The sequence below is a fragment of the Montipora foliosa genome, chromosome 10 (assembly GCF_036669935.1).
Source record: "Montipora foliosa isolate CH-2021 chromosome 10, ASM3666993v2, whole genome shotgun sequence".
Taxonomy (NCBI): domain Eukaryota; kingdom Metazoa; phylum Cnidaria; class Anthozoa; order Scleractinia; family Acroporidae; genus Montipora; species Montipora foliosa.
Genome location: NC_090878.1, coordinates 11,624,477 through 11,642,810, shown reverse-complemented (window position 1 = coordinate 11,642,810; position 18,334 = coordinate 11,624,477). Strand labels below are relative to the sequence as shown.

Genomic DNA, 18,334 nt, shown 5'->3' with positions numbered 1-18,334 from the left:
CACAACCGCGCGCGGCCTTAGGTGTTTTTTCCGAACTCCCTGCAGTATTTCCATCGCCAAAACTCAACAGATCATTCCGTGTCTACCACATTTCCTGCTACCGAATGAACATTCAAGTGGACCCGACGAGATCTAACCTCGCCTCTGCCATGGTGAATTCGAAAATAAGGCCGCGCGCGGTTGTGGGATACGGCGTTAAAAGTTTTCTCCCCAGTCGTCCAAATTACGTCACCAGATCACCTGGAATGAGCGGTAAATTCATGCTGCGTACCTGGCCTCGGTTGTTCAAAAGGTGGGTAGCGGTATCCACCAGATAAATCACTATCCAGCGAATAAACACCAGCAAAACCAACAACAGGGGCTAGAAGTCTATCCTATAACTGTAATATTATGTTTCTTCAGAGTCACTCTCAAAAGTTCCGAGTGTTGAGGCAAACACCTTTACAAAGAATAAATCAAACAATAGAGACTTGAAGGTTAACAAGAGGGAGCGAGAACTTGAAAACCGTGAAGATGGAATTTTCGAAATGGATGACTTGGATAACACAACTAAGCAAATACCTGTAGAATCAATGGAGAACTGTGATGTTGATTCCGCCCAGAAAGAGATTTCGTCTCAAGAGCAAGGCAAGAAAAACTTTGATCAGAATGACACTGGAGAGGACATTGAAATAACGTTGAGTGAATCTGAGAGCGAGAAACAACCAGGCATACTGGGAGACGCGGGTGGAGGTGTTGATTTGAGAGAAAAGAATAGCCTTGTCAGATATAAGGACAGAACAAACATCACTGCAGAGCAGGAGGTTGAGTACAGGTAAGTGCACGAGAAAGGAAATAATTACCAGTTTCAGGGTTTGAACACTGGACTGCATGATCAAGAATGAGTCAAACAGCTGAAACTCAAGTGCAAGACCAATGAAGCAAGCTAGGGAAAAACACGAACCTGTTTTCTGAAGTTGCAAACTTGTGATTAAGGCCCGGGAAAACAGCTTCAAAACCGTTTGCCGTTTGCACTAAGCAGTCTCTCGATGACGTATCCATGTTCGTATCCATAATAAGAACCGTGACTGTAACCTGGGATTGAAAAACCAGGCCTCTCGTGAAGCTTTGTTCAATCAAATGTTGATGATGTGTACCAACCACCCACCCCCCCCCCCCCTTTCAACCGTGTTGAATCGAAGTTGAATCAAATGTTGAAGATGTGTTGAAACCGTTTGCCCACCCCACCCCAGCAGTCAAAATCGCTCAGCATCGTTCAACGAAATCGAACGTATGTTGAATCAATGTTCGACCCTTTTGCCAGGGCTTTTACGTACATAATGAGTGGTATTTTGAGGCCTGCTTGAGTAAAACATTTTTTATCTCTCTTTTGCTTTCTGTTTCTCCCAAATAATTGAGCTTGTGGTCTCAAAATATAGGTTGATTGTTCGGTATCATTTGTACCATTTCAGTATCTGGTCGTCCATTGCCATTGCGGAACTGATATCAGTTCAATTTATACTGTATTGCCATGCTCACAATACAATACATACATACATACTTAATTGACCGCTCTCCATAGGGGCTTTTCAGGGCCAATGAAACACAATCAACGAAACAACAGAACACAACAACAACAACAACTGTTAAGAATCCCAACTGGCCGGAGGCAAACCAGTCGGCTATTTACAAGTGCAGCTGGGAAGTTGAACCAGGGATAACCAGGAACAAATTCAACGAGTGTCAGAGCGGGTCTTGAACTCGGGATCTCCGGATCTCAAGGCAAGCGCCCTAACCACTGGGCCACACTGCCACACTGCCACGCAAGCTATTGTCAGTTTTTCCAACTGAAACACAAGTAGTAAACAGCTTTGGCATTTGCAAGACATTAAGAGGAAAAGAAACAGTTTTCCTGTACTTAAGGCATACTGCACCGGCCTGGCGTGAAATGGTACAACTGCCGAATTGAAAACAGTAACAACTTTTTTTTTCTGTATCGTCATACCCCTGTAACGTATTGTTTTTCTCCGACATGGTGACAACCTGTAAACAGGTTTGATGCACAGGTTTTCAGGGGAAACAGTCGTCCGATAAAGACTTGCTGCTATTGTAAAGAGGATGGACATGTCAAAGAAAGTTGCCCAGATTTGAGGAAACCATCTCTGAAAAAACTGCCTCCAATTACAGCAGAGTTTGGTGCCTTGTTGGATTACGTTTGCACGACGTGCAGAGGTATGTGGTGCTCAACTTTTCTGTAAAAAAGTTGAATGTCAGACTGGTGTAGACACTACCCAGGAGCAGGAGCCGAGCTGGTGTAAACACTACCCTTTCACCGCTAAGTAGCTTAACTAATAATTGGGAACAGGGGCCTTAAATTCTACGACGGCAACAAAAGTGAAGTGTCGAAATGGTCTTAACACTACCCTTTCGCCATTAAGTAGCTTAATTCGGAATATGTGCCTTAAGGAGGTTCGCGCGAAAATTTTTCAACATTGATTTTTTTCTGAAACGTTTACCACTGTAAGATGATGAGTTAGTTATGTCAGAAATGTAAAAAAAATGGGGGGTCACCGACTTCGTTTTGGAGAGAACATGCCCGGAAAAACACCCAAAATGTGACAAAATCGGGCTTCGTTAGCGAATAAGGCCAGTGTCTGTAAACCCAAATATATTGCAATTAAATCTTTGAAGTGAAATCTTCTCTGCCAAATATTGTTTAAGTGGACTTATTAAGTGAATTTAGTCAACTGGTGATGGTCCTTAAAGATCAAGTTCGCGTTTAGCGACCACAGTTTCATGCGCCTTGCAGCCGCAAGGTGGCAGGATTCGATGTCCCGTGAGCAGAAATCTTGAAATTTTTTTAACTTCCCACATTGATTTTTTGTTCATTTTTGGACAACGTGGAGATAATTGTAAATAAAGTCCGTTTCTGGAAAGAAAAATAGGGGTCACCGAACGTCCAAGACCGTTAAATCAAGGCAAAGCTATAGCAATGGCCGTTTGCCTTATCATTTCTTATTTTAGTACTTAGCGCGCGCGCTCGTGTATGACGTGGCGAGTGCATTTGCGTGCGCAGTAAGGATGCGCAGAAACAATTGGTGCGAACGTCCTTAAGGGCCCACGGACGGATTTTCCGAGCGTTGCTAGGGAAGTGAAATGTTACTTCCGGTGACTGACGTCATCATATAGTGAGCTGACCAGAAAACCCACCCACAAGCAAAAATTACCGGACGAACTGTTGTTTCCATCCAAGATTTTTCCTCGCCCTTTCTCGCGCTCGTTCTCAGATCAACTGCGCATGCGTAAACGAACTGACTTCCGGTTTGAGAAAAAACCTAAATTTCCGGCGGTCTTTAAACTGAATTAATGTTTTTTTCATATGGCACGTTTCACCTCCAAATACAGAATATAGGTAAGCATTGATTTTTTCAAATCATCTTTTTTGAAAATTTTATGGATATTTCAGTATCGTTTATCTCTCTAAAAAGAACATTTTTCAAAATAAAAAGATAACCATGCTTGGCTGGATGCAAAAACGAATACAAATTATGAAACCACTGATTAAATACCAAAATTGTGTAGCACGTAGACAAATTTAGAGTTTTCTTTTATTTAGGGTCATTGGTTTACAAAAGTTAGAAACTGACCAAAATAATGCCAAATTCTCTCAAATTAGTTAACTATTACATCCTTAGCAACGCACCCCAAAAATACGTCAGTAGGCCCTTAAGATCTACGACGGCAACTTCAACGAGAAACCCACTGAAAAAATAGCATTCTATGAACAAAGCACTGGCTCTGCTTGTGCATTTTAAAGTTTGTACCTGATGAATTTCCTTATGCGGCTAATGTTTCGAAGGTGATAGAAACCTGCCTTACACATGGCTGTGACATGATGTTCCATAGACATAGATGTATCATAAAGAACTCCGATATTTCTAACTGGTGATGACTTGCAAATCGCCTCATCACAGACTGAAATTGAGGTCAGGGGCGGAAGTAGGCGATGACGGCATTCAGGACAATTAGGTCTGTCTTGCCCCTATTCATTTTGAGCATGCTGACTGTCATTCAAGCATCAATGTCTCGTACACAGTCTTCTATCACTGACTTTGCCAATGTTAAGGGTTAAGTGTGTGACTCAATTATCTTTTGTATCAATAATATTGTAATTGACAAGGCGATACGGTTAACAATGGTAAATTGATGAAGAAATGTACTTTTGTAGTTTTGGTGTTTACTTGGGAATGGAAGTTTTTCCAATTTTTTTGAAGAGATTAATATACACCATCTTCCACACTTCCACGCTTAACTTGCAAGAGTGCTCCATTTCAACAATTTCAGTCATTCGAGCCTTGAGCATCTAAAAGTTTTATCTTCAATTTGCTTTTCAGCTGATTTTGAGTTTGACAAAGAAGAAGTGGCGTACAGAGAGAGGGTTTTAAAGAATTTGGAAGGCTATATTCACGAAATATTTCCAGGTTTGTATCCTGGCCACCGTTGTGATAAATTTTGTTGTTTGAATGTAAAAACGTAATGAATAAATAGCCTGCATAACAAGCGATCGCCCTCACTCGGTTAAGAATCGCCAAAAATAGCGCCTGTTATGCAGCCTATGAACAGATGGCCAAAAATACAACGAAGCTTGTTTTCGTGCTAAGTTCAATATCAAAGATATTGCTGAGGTCATTTATCGTTATTAGTATGCCAAGGAGAGCCTTATAACTGCAAAAAGAAAGAGTTGGTTAGGGTCATCGGTTGGTACATCTGATTACCAAGCGAATGTTTGTAAAGACAGATATTTTGATACTTTATGTTTTCCTGAGTCTTAGCAATCTATGCAGTGTTGGTTCATTTGTCGCAACACTGTTTTATATTGTGGCTCCTCCTTCGATTAACATGTCCGTGTATCGAATATATAAACTTGTTCGCACACCTGAACACTCAGTCCATGTTTGAAGTTTGATTGGTTCTCATTCTGGGTTAAGTCCTCTTAAAATCCACGAGTTGTCATAGACTCAAAGTGAACATCGAATATAAGTTGGAGATTTGTATGTAGTGTTTACTTACAAACTTTAGGTGTAGTACATTTATACAAAGCTATGATACCCCACTGATGCGAACACTGTAAACCACTTACTTGACGTATGTAAAATTATTCAGTCTTCATATCCAACTGCTGGAATTGCAAATATAGTATTATATATAAAGAAAGTGCATTTCTCTTTGCAAGATCAATGTGTCAGTTGGACTGAGCCACCGCTGACGAAGGGAGGTTTTCGCTCCATTATTGCTTGTGCTGTCTTTTTCTAGATGCAAGACTGTACCTGTTTGGTTCATCCAAGAATGGCTTTGGGTTTCGAAACAGTGATATTGACATCTGCATGACACTGGAGAATCACGTGAGAGAAGAGGTGAATTTCTCCTTTTTTTATCTCATTGGGATCCATCCTTTAAACCCAAAATTAATGGCATTTCCCACGTTGGCCTTTCCTCTGCATATGACCTTCGTGTGTTGTTGGTTCGGGTGCCGACGTGCGAAGCGCTGTGACAGGATGTGAGCCCAATAGACCAATTTCGATATATTAAAATTCAGTCCGAAACAAAAGGCACCATCTCGAGGCTCTGGGGAATAAACTCATACAAATCCTTATATTTATTCCCCAGAGTCTCGAGATGATGCCTTTTGTTTCGGACTGAATTTTAATACATCGAAATTGGTCTGTTGCCAAGGGTTTAAGAAGGTTTTCGTTTGATGCTGGAGGCCGGACGTTTCGTCTTGTCGCTTCCCATTCCATGTCCAGTACTTTGATGCTAACATTTGAGGGGTTTGTTTTATTTTTTTACTTACTTTTTAAAGAGAATTTGAGTGAATTCCAGCTTTGCCTGGGAAACTGCTTCTTGGGAACAGCGTTTCTGGGTGTTCTATTTTAAAAATTTCTTGTGGGGACATGCCCCCAGACTCTCCTAGGTACAAAGGAAGCTCGCGCCTGCGGCGATTGCAAGGCGCCTTGCGGCACCAAAAAATGTCTCGTCTGCTGCTTTTAGAAACTTGTCCGCTACTTTAGAAAACTTTCGAAAACCCTGGTTTAAGATTACAAGTAATGACATGCTCTCTAGGTTTTGAAAGTCTTATCAATGACCTTAGGGACCTTTAGATCGGAGGACAAGTACGAGTTTTCTGTTCTAAGCATGCGCACTTCGAAAAATAATGGCCTCGACTTCAAACCTCATGCGCATACTCAGTACGGAAGGTCCCTATTGTGTTCCTGGGACAAGACGAGTGTGAATGGATAGACGGTTTCTTTGCTGTTTACTGATGGTGATGATGTTGACGATAATGATGATAATATTAATGACGATGATGACGACGATGATGATGATATTGATTATGATGATGATGATGACGACGACGACGATGATGACGATGACGATGTTAATGATGATGACGACGTTGTTGATGATGATGATGATGATGATGATGATGACGACGACGATGGTGACGATGTTAATGATGATGATGATGACGACGATGATGATGATGATAATAAAAATGATAATGATGACAATGATGATGATAATTAAAATAGAGGATATTACATGGCCGCGCGGGGATATGAATTTTATCTTCGAGTGCTGAAAGTATCTCTCACTCGTTCGCTTCGCTCACTCGTGAGAGATACTTTCAGCACGAGTTTATTATGTAGATATTGATGAAATGTCTAGATTTAAAACAACTTGTTTTATTCATTTTCGAAATGACGAAAAAGTGTTCACCAACCACTAAAACACGCATGTTGTGTAACATGAAACAAGATGTGAAAGTTATGAAAAACGAATCATGATAATGTAAAATTTGCAATAAAAAATGTTAATGTAGTAGAGAAGAATTATATTAAAGCACAAAAGTATCGTACAATGAAGAGGAAGCTCGCGTTTGATTGGCTAATTGTTTTCGTTACCATGGCGACGGCTATATCCTCACATGTGAAAGATAAAAATGATACGTTCACTGCGCGCGGTGAAGATATGATTTTTTAGTAAAAGGAGAAATCCTGGTATTTCATCAGTATCTATATAATAAATAGAGGATATTACATGGCCGCGCGGGGATACGAATTTTATCTTCGAGATATGCAGTGAGAGATACTTTCAGCACGAGAATATAAAATTCGTATCCCCAAGCGGCCATGTAATGTTCAGTTTATTTTATAGATATCGATGAAATGTCTAGATTTAAAACAACTCGTTTTATTTATTTCCCAAATGATGAAAAAGTGGTCACCAACCGATAAAACACGCATGTTGTGTAACATGAAACAAGATATGAAAGTTATGAAAAACAAATCATGATAATGTCAAATTTTGCAATAAAAATGTTAATGTAGTCAAGAATAATTATATTAAAGCACAAAGGTATCTTATTGGCTAATCGTGTTGGTTACTATGACAACACCTATATCCTCACATGTGAAAGATAAAAATGATATGTTCACTGCGCGCGGTGAAGATATGATTTTTTAGTAAAAGGAGAAATCCTGGTATTTCATCAATATCTATATAATAAAACAATAATATTACAGTGAGTTAAATATTCTCTTTGGTATAACAGTAATTTTATCAGAAAGTCAAACGTGTCAAACACTGTCTCTTTCATTCCTCCGTTTTAGGTCGATGCAGTCGATGTTATCACAAAACTTGCTCGGCTCCTTAAGAAGCATAAGGATTGTGCCAGCGTATTAGCTATCACTACTGCTAAGGTACCCATTGTCAAATTTTACCTGCGCAGCTGCAAACGTGAAGCGGACATCAGCCTTTACAATACACTCGCCCTGGAGAACACTGACATGCTAGCTACGTATGCCAAACTGGATGAGCGTGTCGCAACCTTGGGATACACTGTTAAAGTATTTGCAAAGGTTAGTCTAAATTGATACTGAAGCTTGCATGATTATCATTATTTTAAGGAAGAGACCCATGTGAGTAGCTTCGAGGGCGTTCGTGTGGAATGAAGCACTGAAATCTTGTGTCAACCAATATATCTTAATTGGTCCTGGAAGAGGATTCACGTAACAAATTTTGAGATAAATGGTTGTTGTTGTCAAGAAATTGACTACAATAAAGGTCTCAAGGCTCAGCCTTAAAATCTGCGTGCAGTGTCCGGTTTGGAAATTTAACTCCATTGTTGCATTGAGATTCAGAAATGGAAATTGAACCTTGGGTCCTTTGAATTTTGAGAGTTGAAGATTATTGTGTGAATACAGCTTCTTAAGTTTGCAGGTCTGGATGCCCCAAACTCTCTTACTGCATATTATATTATCTGTGCATACACACATCGCATTCCTAATCTATTGAGTCTTTGACATAACTTTCCTTTTGATCAAACTCTTTCAATATTTCAAGTTAGTTATAGCACACGAATAAATTGAAAAATACCGGGTAAAATAAACAAACTCGAGCTCCTCGAAATGAAAGCTTCAAATTTCTGGTAATAGGTATTTTGTATCTTGCAAACGTTTCACAGACGGAAGTAACGAGTAATCATCATCATCATCATCATCACCATCATCGTCGTTGTCGTCATCATCATCATAACATCACGGTCATCATCATCATCATCATCACCATCATCGTCGTTGTCGTCATCATCATCATAACATCACCGTCATCATCATCATCATCATCACCATCATCGTCGTTGTCGTCATCATCATCATAACATCACCGTCATCATCATCATCATCATCACCATCATCGTCGTTGTCGTCATCATCATCATCATAACATCATCGTCATCATCATCATCGTCATCATCATCACCATCATCGTCGTTGTCGTCATCATCACCATCATCATTATCATCCTCATCATCATCAACATCATCATCATCATCGTCAGTGGCACTATTATTTTTCTCGTAAAATGATTTTGAATCTTCCACTTCTGTTTCATCTTTAGGTGTGTGACATTGGAGATGCCTCCAAAGGAAGCTTGTCCTCGTATGCATACATTCTCATGTTGCTGCATTACCTTCAGCAATGCCAACCCCCTGTCATTCCAGTACTGCAGTCACTGCACACAGAAGAGAAGCGGCCTGAGAAAATAGTTGATGATTGGAACTGCTGGTTTTGCAGTGACCTGAATAAAATTGTACGTCCTGGGAGGAGTAATCTTGTACCTATTCCTGATTACTAATTTTCATTGCTCCCTATAATTTGTAGCTTCTTTTGTGAGAGCGGTTTTCAATTGAGTGTCGAAAGTAATTAGCAAATTGCCTTGGTTTTACATTGCTTCAATCAGTGATTGGTTCAAATTTCTTGCGCCATTTTTTTCAACCAATCAGAAGTGAAAGCAAAACCAACCGTGGCTTGCGCGTGCACATTTTCCCGCGCTTTGTGTCGGCTACGTATAATTACTTCGAGTTTTGATTGGTTTACTGGATTGTGTCCGTCCTTTTTGATTGGCCAAAGTAATTACTTTGGTTTCGGTTTTACGACACTCGATTGAAGCTCGCTCTATCAAGGCTAGGTGCATTGTTTCTGTTGTTATATCTATTGTTTCGTTCTCCAATCACAGACCGTGTCTGGAAAGCTACAGGGTTTCTCCCATGGAAAGATATCTGTGGTAACATAATTGTTAACCTTTTCCTATATTAACATAGAAATTTTCTTTGTGAAAGCATTGTGCTATGCGCAAGTTAACTTCAAACTTAGTTGCCCTTTCAAATTTAAGCTTTTTCGTTTCAATAATCAGCCAAATATTAGGCGGAAAAACTGGGGATCATTTGGGACCAAAATACAAATGAACTCATATATTCTCTGAAAGGTTTTAAATTGTTTAAAGCAAATTCCCCAGGGATTATACGGAACAGCATATTTATGCAATGCAATTTCGAAGCGTTGACTTCATAGTTAAGACTTTCGCTGAGGTTGTCAAAACATCAGTCAATGTCATTCTAAACACAGTCCTTTTCAGGACTACACTCACCCAGAAGATCGTAATTCGCTCAATTCTGACAGTTTTTTTTCAAAAATACCTCAGCGCTTTTACGGCTAACTTTTGTTGAAACAAGAAAACATGAAAGAAACCAGCGAATCTGTGTCACCTATGATGAAGCGATTTTCATATTAAAAAAAACAACAATTACAACGTAAACAAAAATGCAAAGCATTTAATTGGTTTATCGAACAAAACCAAACGTGCGCAAATTTTCATTGGCTTAGCGAACACGGATACAAACAACTTCGTCTCTCCATGGAACTTTCTGGAAAGCGATCGGCATCTCGCTTTGACATTATTTTAAATGCAGTAATGTGATTGGGCAATCGAACTGTCTACTGGCCATATTAGGAGTTTCCTTGGCGGGAATAAGGAGAAGCTTTGTTTTAATCTTGCCAAACATTGGTCCGTGAAACAGTCTTTCAAGGTCATACGAAAATCGCTCTATTGAAAATGTATTCTTATTTCTTGTTCCATTAATCAACCGACCCTCTTTCACACCAACTGACAATAGGGGGTCATCTTTGAAATAAGCACGCACTATCACACAAAACTAACAATAGATTTCAAATAATTTTCGTTGGAATAGTGTTAAATGTGGGGGATCTGCTCTCATACCTCATATAGGGAAGATTATCTGTTTACAAATATTGCTTTTGTTATTGAAATGTCCAACCGCAGGAACAAAAGACCCTTTGTTTCGACAGCCAATGAGGCTCTGGTTGGCACATTAATGACTATAGGTGACGTCAACGATATCTTCCCTACTAAGCCGCGTTCAAACGGACGCAAGAACTCCCTGCATTGTTGGGATTTGTTGGTTCTGCAGACGTTGGATGGTGTTTGGAGTTGTGTGCAAACAGACGCTACAACTGCTAACAGTGTAAGGATGTGCAGTGTATTATGGGAAGGAAACGACCCATAAGACATTGTAAACTTACAAAATTCGGTTGCCATCTTGTTTTCAACATGTTAATGCATTACTATCTCCGTGGAGACCAAACGTAATCCACGTGCGTGGCCCCAACGATGTTGGAAGAGCTGTGCAAAGGGACCCAACATTGTTGCTCTACGTTTCGCCGTTCAGAGAACAAAAGAAATCTTGGGAATTGTTGGCTCAAAAGTTTGACCAGTTTCAAACTAGGTGCAAGATGTTACAATGTTGCGTCCATGTGAATGGGGCTTTAGGGAGCTTACGCAAGGACGACGGATACTAGAACACCACAAAACAATGAGGTTATTGAACAAAAACAAAGACTCTGCACGTCCTGCACGTGTATTTTGCATTTTGGTACATTTCTTGGATGTCCTAGTCCTGACAACGACGTGAATAGGCCATTTCCGAGTTCATGTCAGCCTCGTCTTCAAAGCGAGTCTAAGTGCGAAGTTTTTGTGATGGGAATTAGTTCTAGTTTACATATGAATGAAAACTAATTTTCAGAAGAAAAACTTCGCACTTAGACTCGCTTTGAAGAGGAGGCAGACATGAACTCGGAAATGGCCTATTGAACGAATTTATGCTTATGTGTGAGAACCTGATGAAACTTTTTTTTTTTTTCCAAACAACCACACTGTTCATACCAATTGTTGATACACGCCCTTAAAATAAAGTTATCACGAAATTGTGACAACGGGAAACAATATTTTTAGACAACGTTCTCATTGGCGTTGTCCTTGCGTAAGCTTCCTATTCTCTTGATAAAAACGTAGCAACTCAAATTCTATTTTCTAGGAAAAGTGACTTGTTACCTTATGAATGTTTTTGCTTCCCAGAATAGCCTATGGAAACCGAAAGAGAGGAATAGAATGAGTGCAGGATTGCTTTGGATTGACTTTTTGAAGTATTATACCGAAGTTTTTGACTTCGAACATGATGTTGTCTGCTGCAGAGGGACAAAGAAACTGACGAAGTTTGAGAAGATGTGGACCAAACATGTGTTTGCAATTGAGGGTAAGGGGTTGTCCTTGACGTTTTTTCGTGTCTTTAGTCGTGGTAAGCTTCAAGTTCACCAATAGTTGTTATGACAAGTGTTCTTACTGGTGCTCTTTTTTCATTCTATTAATTAATTAATTAATAATGGAAATTTTTTTTTAATTTTTTTGGTTGGCTAAGGGAAATGCAGTTTCCAGGTAACACAGTCCAGAAAAGACGTAATTCGGTACAAAAAGTGGTAACAAACCAAGCCTTCTGATTGATCAATGATCCAATGAAAGTCTCATGGCTAATCAAATGCGAGTCTGGGATTGCGAAAACTAACATAAAGCCTTAGTCTTAGTAGTAAACATTTTATCATAATAATGACCATCTGCACATATTCCAATTCTCTCAATTCGGAACATCATTTCTGTTTTTTACAGATCCCTTTAATCTTGATCATAATTTGGGTGCTGGAGTGACAAGAAAGATGGCCACTTACATCATGACTGCTTTTATCAAAGGACGCGAGCGCTTTGGGTTTCCTCGCTATGACATACCGATTGCATTCGCACAGCAGTATTTTTTTGATGTGTACTTCCTAACCGATGGCTACGAGGCACCAAATGACCGGAACTGCCGAGTCTGTGGCAAAATAGGGCACATTGCCAAGGATTGTCCTCGTTCCAAATCCAACAAAAGAGCCGAACGATTGAAAGAAGAAGAAGAAGAGAGAAAAGCGCGACAAGTAGAGCCTACAGAGACACCTGTCTTAAGCAGCAAGCCTTTTAGTGCTGGACCTTCTCGCGAAAGGTCTGCATCAACTCCCCCCAGGCAGGGACAAGACAACAATACTGTAAATAGAACACCCCAACCTACAGGACAACAATCTACAAACGTTCCTCCACTCCCACAAGCAGGCGTGAATGATATATCCAGTTCAGAACCAGGGCCTCAGTTCGTCCCATCTCCATTGAAAGGAGAACAGAGCAGTGCAGGGATGAGCGCTAACTCGGTAAATGCTAGTGGAGCCCCTTCATCTGATACACTGACACAGGTTAACAACAATGTCGATCCAAAGTCAGTCAACGTGACTGTGACTGTTAGTCAACAAGAAGAGGCGATTCTTTATCCAAGCAGCACTCTTCCACAGGCTGTATTACCGATTGTGTCAACTCCTTTAGCTTCAAAGGAGGCTGAAGAACCAGTTGTTTCTCCCAGTGTTTCTCCTGTACGTACTCAAAGAGCACACTCTCTTCCTAATCCTTCCCAACGCGTAAATCCACCTCCTGGATTTTACCTGCAAGATGGCCCTAGGACAGTGCCTCATGCTTCGGGCTCGCCTATTACAATGCCATCAAGTGTGTCAGCAACACCCACAGAAAGTAGACCAACAGTGGGTTATTTTGAGGGGAACCCCATTTCTCCCCAAACACCTCCTCGGCACCATCCTGCTGTGTTTAACGCCCCAAGTGGTCATTTTGTTGGTTCTCCTAATCAAATGTGGCTGCAACAGCAACACGCCCTGATGATGATCAGACATTTTTCGCCAGTTGTGCGGTCATTAGTTCCTTATCCTCTAACACCAGATCCTCAAGTTGATGCAAACTCGAAGAAGGTTAGAGGACATTCAGATAATTTGCCACCTGGGCTTGCAAGCTCTCCAGCTCATGGACAGCAGTCACCAGAACACAACTTCGAAACAACCCCCAAGAACCCTCCGACCATTAGTAGAAATGTGATGTGGCCAGTTGGCAGAACCACCCCATCTTCAGGAGAAAGGAATGCTCAGTTTGAGGGTCAACTGCCCCTTCCTCATGCCAGCTTCTCTGGTTTACCAGCATCTACCTCTGGATCACCGGGACAGTTGATGCATCACCACTTGACCCAAGGTGGTCTCGTTGGAACACCAAGGGTCATCATGGGATCGCCCCAACCTTTGATACGTGGCAGTCCCCAAGTGGCCGTATCTCCCCATCCAATGGCTCAACAGCTCAGGTTTCCCCATTCTCCTGAAAGGCCGCCTGGACTTGGATCACCTCCCCCGCTTATGCCCCAGACCCCAGTGCAGTACCAGCAACCTCTTCCGCAGAATCTGATTGGAGCTCACATGGTCAGTCCCCAAGTGGCCGTATCTCCCCATCCGATGGCTCAACAGCTTAGGTTTCCCCATTCTCCTGAAAGGCCGCCTGGACTTGGATCACCTCCCCCGCTTATGCCCCAGACCCCAGTGCAGTACCAGCAACCTCTTCCGCAGAATCTGATTGGAACTCACGTGGTCAGCTCACCATATTGGCCATACTGGTTTTATCAGTATTGAATCAATACTGTCTTTCCTTAGGAATAGGTTTTTCACTAAGTTCAGCTTCATTTTCTTTAGGATCAGGTCATTACAAAGATCTGGGAGAACCTTTCATTCCTTATCAACCATTTTAGGCCTTGTCAGTAGTAAATTTTGTTGAAACTCAATTTCGCTTCAAAGCCCTTCTTATTAGTTACCAACCTTGTTTCTTATGTCGTGCTGTTTGTATTATTTCATTGAAAACCTTTGTATTCATGCTTTTTTTTTTTTTTTTTTCAAAACTGTATGGCTAATGTGGTGTTCTGCCTGTTTAGACAGGAGAACAGTTCATCAACCTTGTGAAGGTGGCTGAAGAAGAGTATAAGAAAACTGAGAATGCTCAGATGAGTTTAGAAGAAGACAAGGTATGGTCACGTTGTTGTTCCTTTGACCTTGATAGCGCAAGTATCCCTATAATTTTTAAAGGCCCTTCTACACGAGCAATTTTTATGTGACAATTTAACTTGGCAAGTACATTTGATCGTGTGGATAGCACGACAAATAATTTGTTGACAATTCACAGTTTAGCGGGTCAGCAATGCCTTTGGACAGCAGAGATATACCTCTTACTAACCGAGTTCGAGGTCCGCACTGTAAGTTACTGACCGAGTTTTTTCCGTTGATTTATGGCCCAAGCGTGCGGGCCATAAATCAACGGGAAGAAAACGAGGATTCGAGGTTCGTAAGGTATTTATTATAGCTCTGAGGTCAAACCGGGGCACGGGAAAGAAAACTAGCGGCCGACAGCGGGCTGTACTGTAGAATTATGGACCGCAGAATTGACCAATCACAGCACCTGTATTAAGTGAGAGATATCATAACAAGCAGAGAGAAGGCAAGGTAGCCTGGTCGTTCTCCAAAGGCGCTCACTAAGAGGCAGGAATTGGCCACATTTTATGTGAGGAGTCGTCTACACGAGCAAGTTTTCGTAGGCGACAACTTTTATTTGTCACACAAAAGCTAACACGCCAGCTTTTCAGCAAATGCATTTGTCACATACAAATTGGCCAAATTTCCTCATCCACACGAACAAATAAAAATTGCGCGTGTAGACGGGGCTTAAAACAAAACTACGCAATGCACCATTTCGACAATTCCAGTCCTAGCAGTGTAGCGGGACAGTTGTCCATTGCGTCCGAACTAGTAATGGGAAGATCGTAGGTTCAACTCCTACAAAGGAGCGCTTGGATTTTCTCCAAGTATCCCCGAGTCACCAATGGACAATTGTCATCGGAACCTAGTTGAATGGCCGATCTCCCACGAGTCTCCTATAGCCCAGTGGTAAAGAATCCGAAGTAGTAATCGGAAGGGTTTAGGGTGATCGACTACTGCAAAGGAGCACTCGGATTTTTTCCGAGAATTCCCGAGTCATCAACAGACAATTGTCATCTGAACCTAGTTTAATGGCCTAGCTCCTCTGAGTCTCTTATAGCTCAGTGGTAGGACATCTGAACTAGCAATCTGAAGTTCGTGTAGGTTCGACTCCTGCAAAGGAGCACTCGGACTTTTTTCCGAGTATCCCCGAGTCAACATCGACAAAATACATCTGTCATCTACGTTTTTGAGCTTATGGAACATGTTTCAAACATCGTTATTGTCATTAGCCATTGTGAACACAACAGTTAAATTTTTCAAAGTGATCGGTGCTTAGCGTGCTGTCACACTAGTTCAATAACATCTATATATGGATCCCTGTGACTTAACTCAACGTTTACTCTTTTGTTAGCCAGAGGAACTTGAGCACCTAGGTCCAAAGGATCCAAAACTGGCTGAAACCCCTGAGGAACATCAACTTTTATCCAAACTAAGCCAGGTGAAGAGCTTGTGGGAGGAAGGTGCTTCGCCTGAAATGGAAGATGCTATCCAAATTACATCTGCCGACTCAGAAGATGCTACCCTGGAGCAAAAGGGCGCTTTGGTGCATCCTGATAACAAACCTGATGACCAACTGCCGGTGAGAAGAGAAGCTTGGGTCGGTCCAGACAAGGACAGCGAATTCAAGGCAGTGTGTGCTGAGGAGAAAGAGGATGTAAGTGGTGGAATTCAGACAATTGTCTCAAAGTCGATTAAAGGTAATGATGGAGTGGCGTCTATAGAACACCAAAAGTGTGATCCTTCCTTTGCTACAAGGTCTACGGATGTGGATGAGAAATTAACAGGTATATTGGTTGGCAAGGAAGAACAGCACGAAAGCTCAACAACTGAATCACCAGCTGCCAAGACAGAGATGCCCGAAGAACCTGTAAAACAAAAACAACCAAGACGGGGTGGACGAGCCAGAAAAAACAAGAGTTCCAAAAATGGCAATAATTCCGCAAGTCCAGGGGAGAAGTGTCCTGGCGATTTCCCAAGGAAAGAAAAACAGAAGAATTACAGCGACTTTGAAGGTTCTGGTGGTGGAATTCAGACGAGTGTCTCAAAGTCGATTAAAGGTAACGATGGAGTGGCGTCTATAGAACACCAAAAGTGTGATCCTTCCCTCGCTGCAAGGCGTACGGATGTGGTGGATGAGAAATTAACAGGTATGTTGCATGGCAAAGAAGAACAGCGCGAAAGCTCCACAACTGAATCAACAGCTGCCAAGACAGGAATGCCCGAAGAACCTGTAAAACAAAAACAAACAAGGCGGGGTGAACAAGCCAGCAAAAACAAGAGTTCCAAAAATGGTAGTAATTCCGAGAGACCAGAGGAGAAGAGTCCTAGCGATTTCCCAAGCAAAGAGAAACAAAAGAGTTACAGCGACTTTGACGGTTCCAAAAAGCAAAGTACCCCAGGGAAATCGGAGGAAAAGACTTCAGGTGAAAGTCCAAAGAAAGGGAAAGATAAACAACTCTGGCATCGAAACAGTTATGACGACCTGAAAAGTCCCAGAGGAGAAAGTGCTCCAAGGAAGCTGGGAAAAACGCCCCCAAAGAAAAAGATTAGTCAGCAACGCGAGCATCAAAAGGGTTTTGATGACTTTAAAGGTTCTAAATATGAATGTGGTCCGAAAAAGCCAGACGTGAAGTCGGCAGGTGGCGGCCCAAAGAAAGGGGATGATCCACAGCTCAGGCATCAGGAAAACTACGCTTTAAAGGCGGAGGCTTTGAAGGATTCTCGGGAGGGTAAAAAGCCAAGAGCTGAATTGCAAGAAAGAGTTAAAGGAGAGCCTCAGAGTGCTGAACGAGTGACGGGGTCTAAGGCACCTTCTCTTCCCAAAAATCAAGGAACTTCACCACGATCAAACGCTGAGGATAAAAAGAATCCGGCAGGAAACAATCAGGCCGGAGGTCCGAGGAGTTCCGGCAATTCCCCGGGAGTTTCCAACAAGGGCAGCAGGAGACGGAGACCACACCGATCCTCGAACCAGCGCTGGGAACCAGCAAGTGAAGGAGGCGATTCCAGAAAAGTAAACAACAGCACGCAGGAGGAACGTTCCCCAAAGCGGAATTAGTGGTTCAATTAGAGGGTCGCTGCCGTTAAGTAAACGAGTCACGCCCCACAAAAATGCAGTAACCTTATTGGAACTGAGTGTTTGTTGGACAAACGTTAAAGTAGGTTTTCTTCTAGTGCCTCCTGAGAATTCGAACTTACCCAGTCGTTCAGAAGCAAAGCTTCACCGTAGGCTTTTGAGAGCGGTGTAGGGTGTAACCGGAAGTAGGGTTTTTTTTTTCTTTTACCCTTATAGGGAGGGTTTGCTTGAAAATGTGAGGAATACACTACCCGTGAATGTGTCAAATTCACTTCCGGTTGCTTTCCATGGCTCAAAAAAGCTTACATCTTCAGTTCAGTGTTCACGTTTATTTTGGTTAATTTTTTTAATGGTTCTTTTTTAATAGAGGTTAGGCGGCGGCGGCGTTGAAAACTTTTTTTTCTGGTTTACTTCTTCGTTATTCCCTCCAAGAGCCATGGCAAATTACTTCCCTTACCGCGCCTCTGCAGCTGACCAAGTGCTTGGAGGACTTAGTTCGAGCAGATCAAATTATACAACCAGGAAAACCCCATTACTTGCAACAGTTTCGCTGTCATCTTTTTTCCTTCGTCCCTTTTTCGATACCGTGAAAATCTTTCTAGGAAACCACTTTCTACCAGATATGACATCTGCTTGTACCGAGACCTCT

The 18,334-nt window shown here is 41.7% G+C and overlaps 1 protein-coding gene across 3 annotated transcripts in view; it reads left to right on the top strand.

Annotated features, from left to right (window-relative positions):
• Nucleotides 1-18,064, top strand: part of LOC137974377 (terminal uridylyltransferase 4-like) — a 31,929-nt gene extending 13,865 nt beyond the window's left edge. The window contains exons 15-24 of one of the 3 annotated variants that reach the window (XM_068821324.1): nucleotides 403-814; nucleotides 2,033-2,211; nucleotides 4,374-4,460; nucleotides 5,293-5,393; nucleotides 7,650-7,898; nucleotides 8,938-9,129; nucleotides 11,752-11,929; nucleotides 12,337-14,006; nucleotides 14,510-14,599; nucleotides 15,961-18,064. In XM_068821324.1, the coding sequence (XP_068677425.1) occupies nucleotides 403-814; nucleotides 2,033-2,211; nucleotides 4,374-4,460; nucleotides 5,293-5,393; nucleotides 7,650-7,898; nucleotides 8,938-9,129; nucleotides 11,752-11,929; nucleotides 12,337-14,006; nucleotides 14,510-14,599; nucleotides 15,961-17,667 (4,865 nt within the window). In that variant the 3' untranslated portion in view covers nucleotides 17,668-18,064. Of the gene's footprint in view, nucleotides 1-402; nucleotides 815-2,032; nucleotides 2,212-4,373; nucleotides 4,461-5,292; nucleotides 5,394-7,649; nucleotides 7,899-8,937; nucleotides 9,130-11,751; nucleotides 11,930-12,336; nucleotides 14,172-14,509; nucleotides 14,600-15,960 lie in introns of all 3 variants that reach the window. The other 2 variants (XM_068821325.1, XM_068821322.1) reach the window with 2 other exon arrangements.
• Nucleotides 18,065-18,334: the final 270 nt, after the last annotated feature.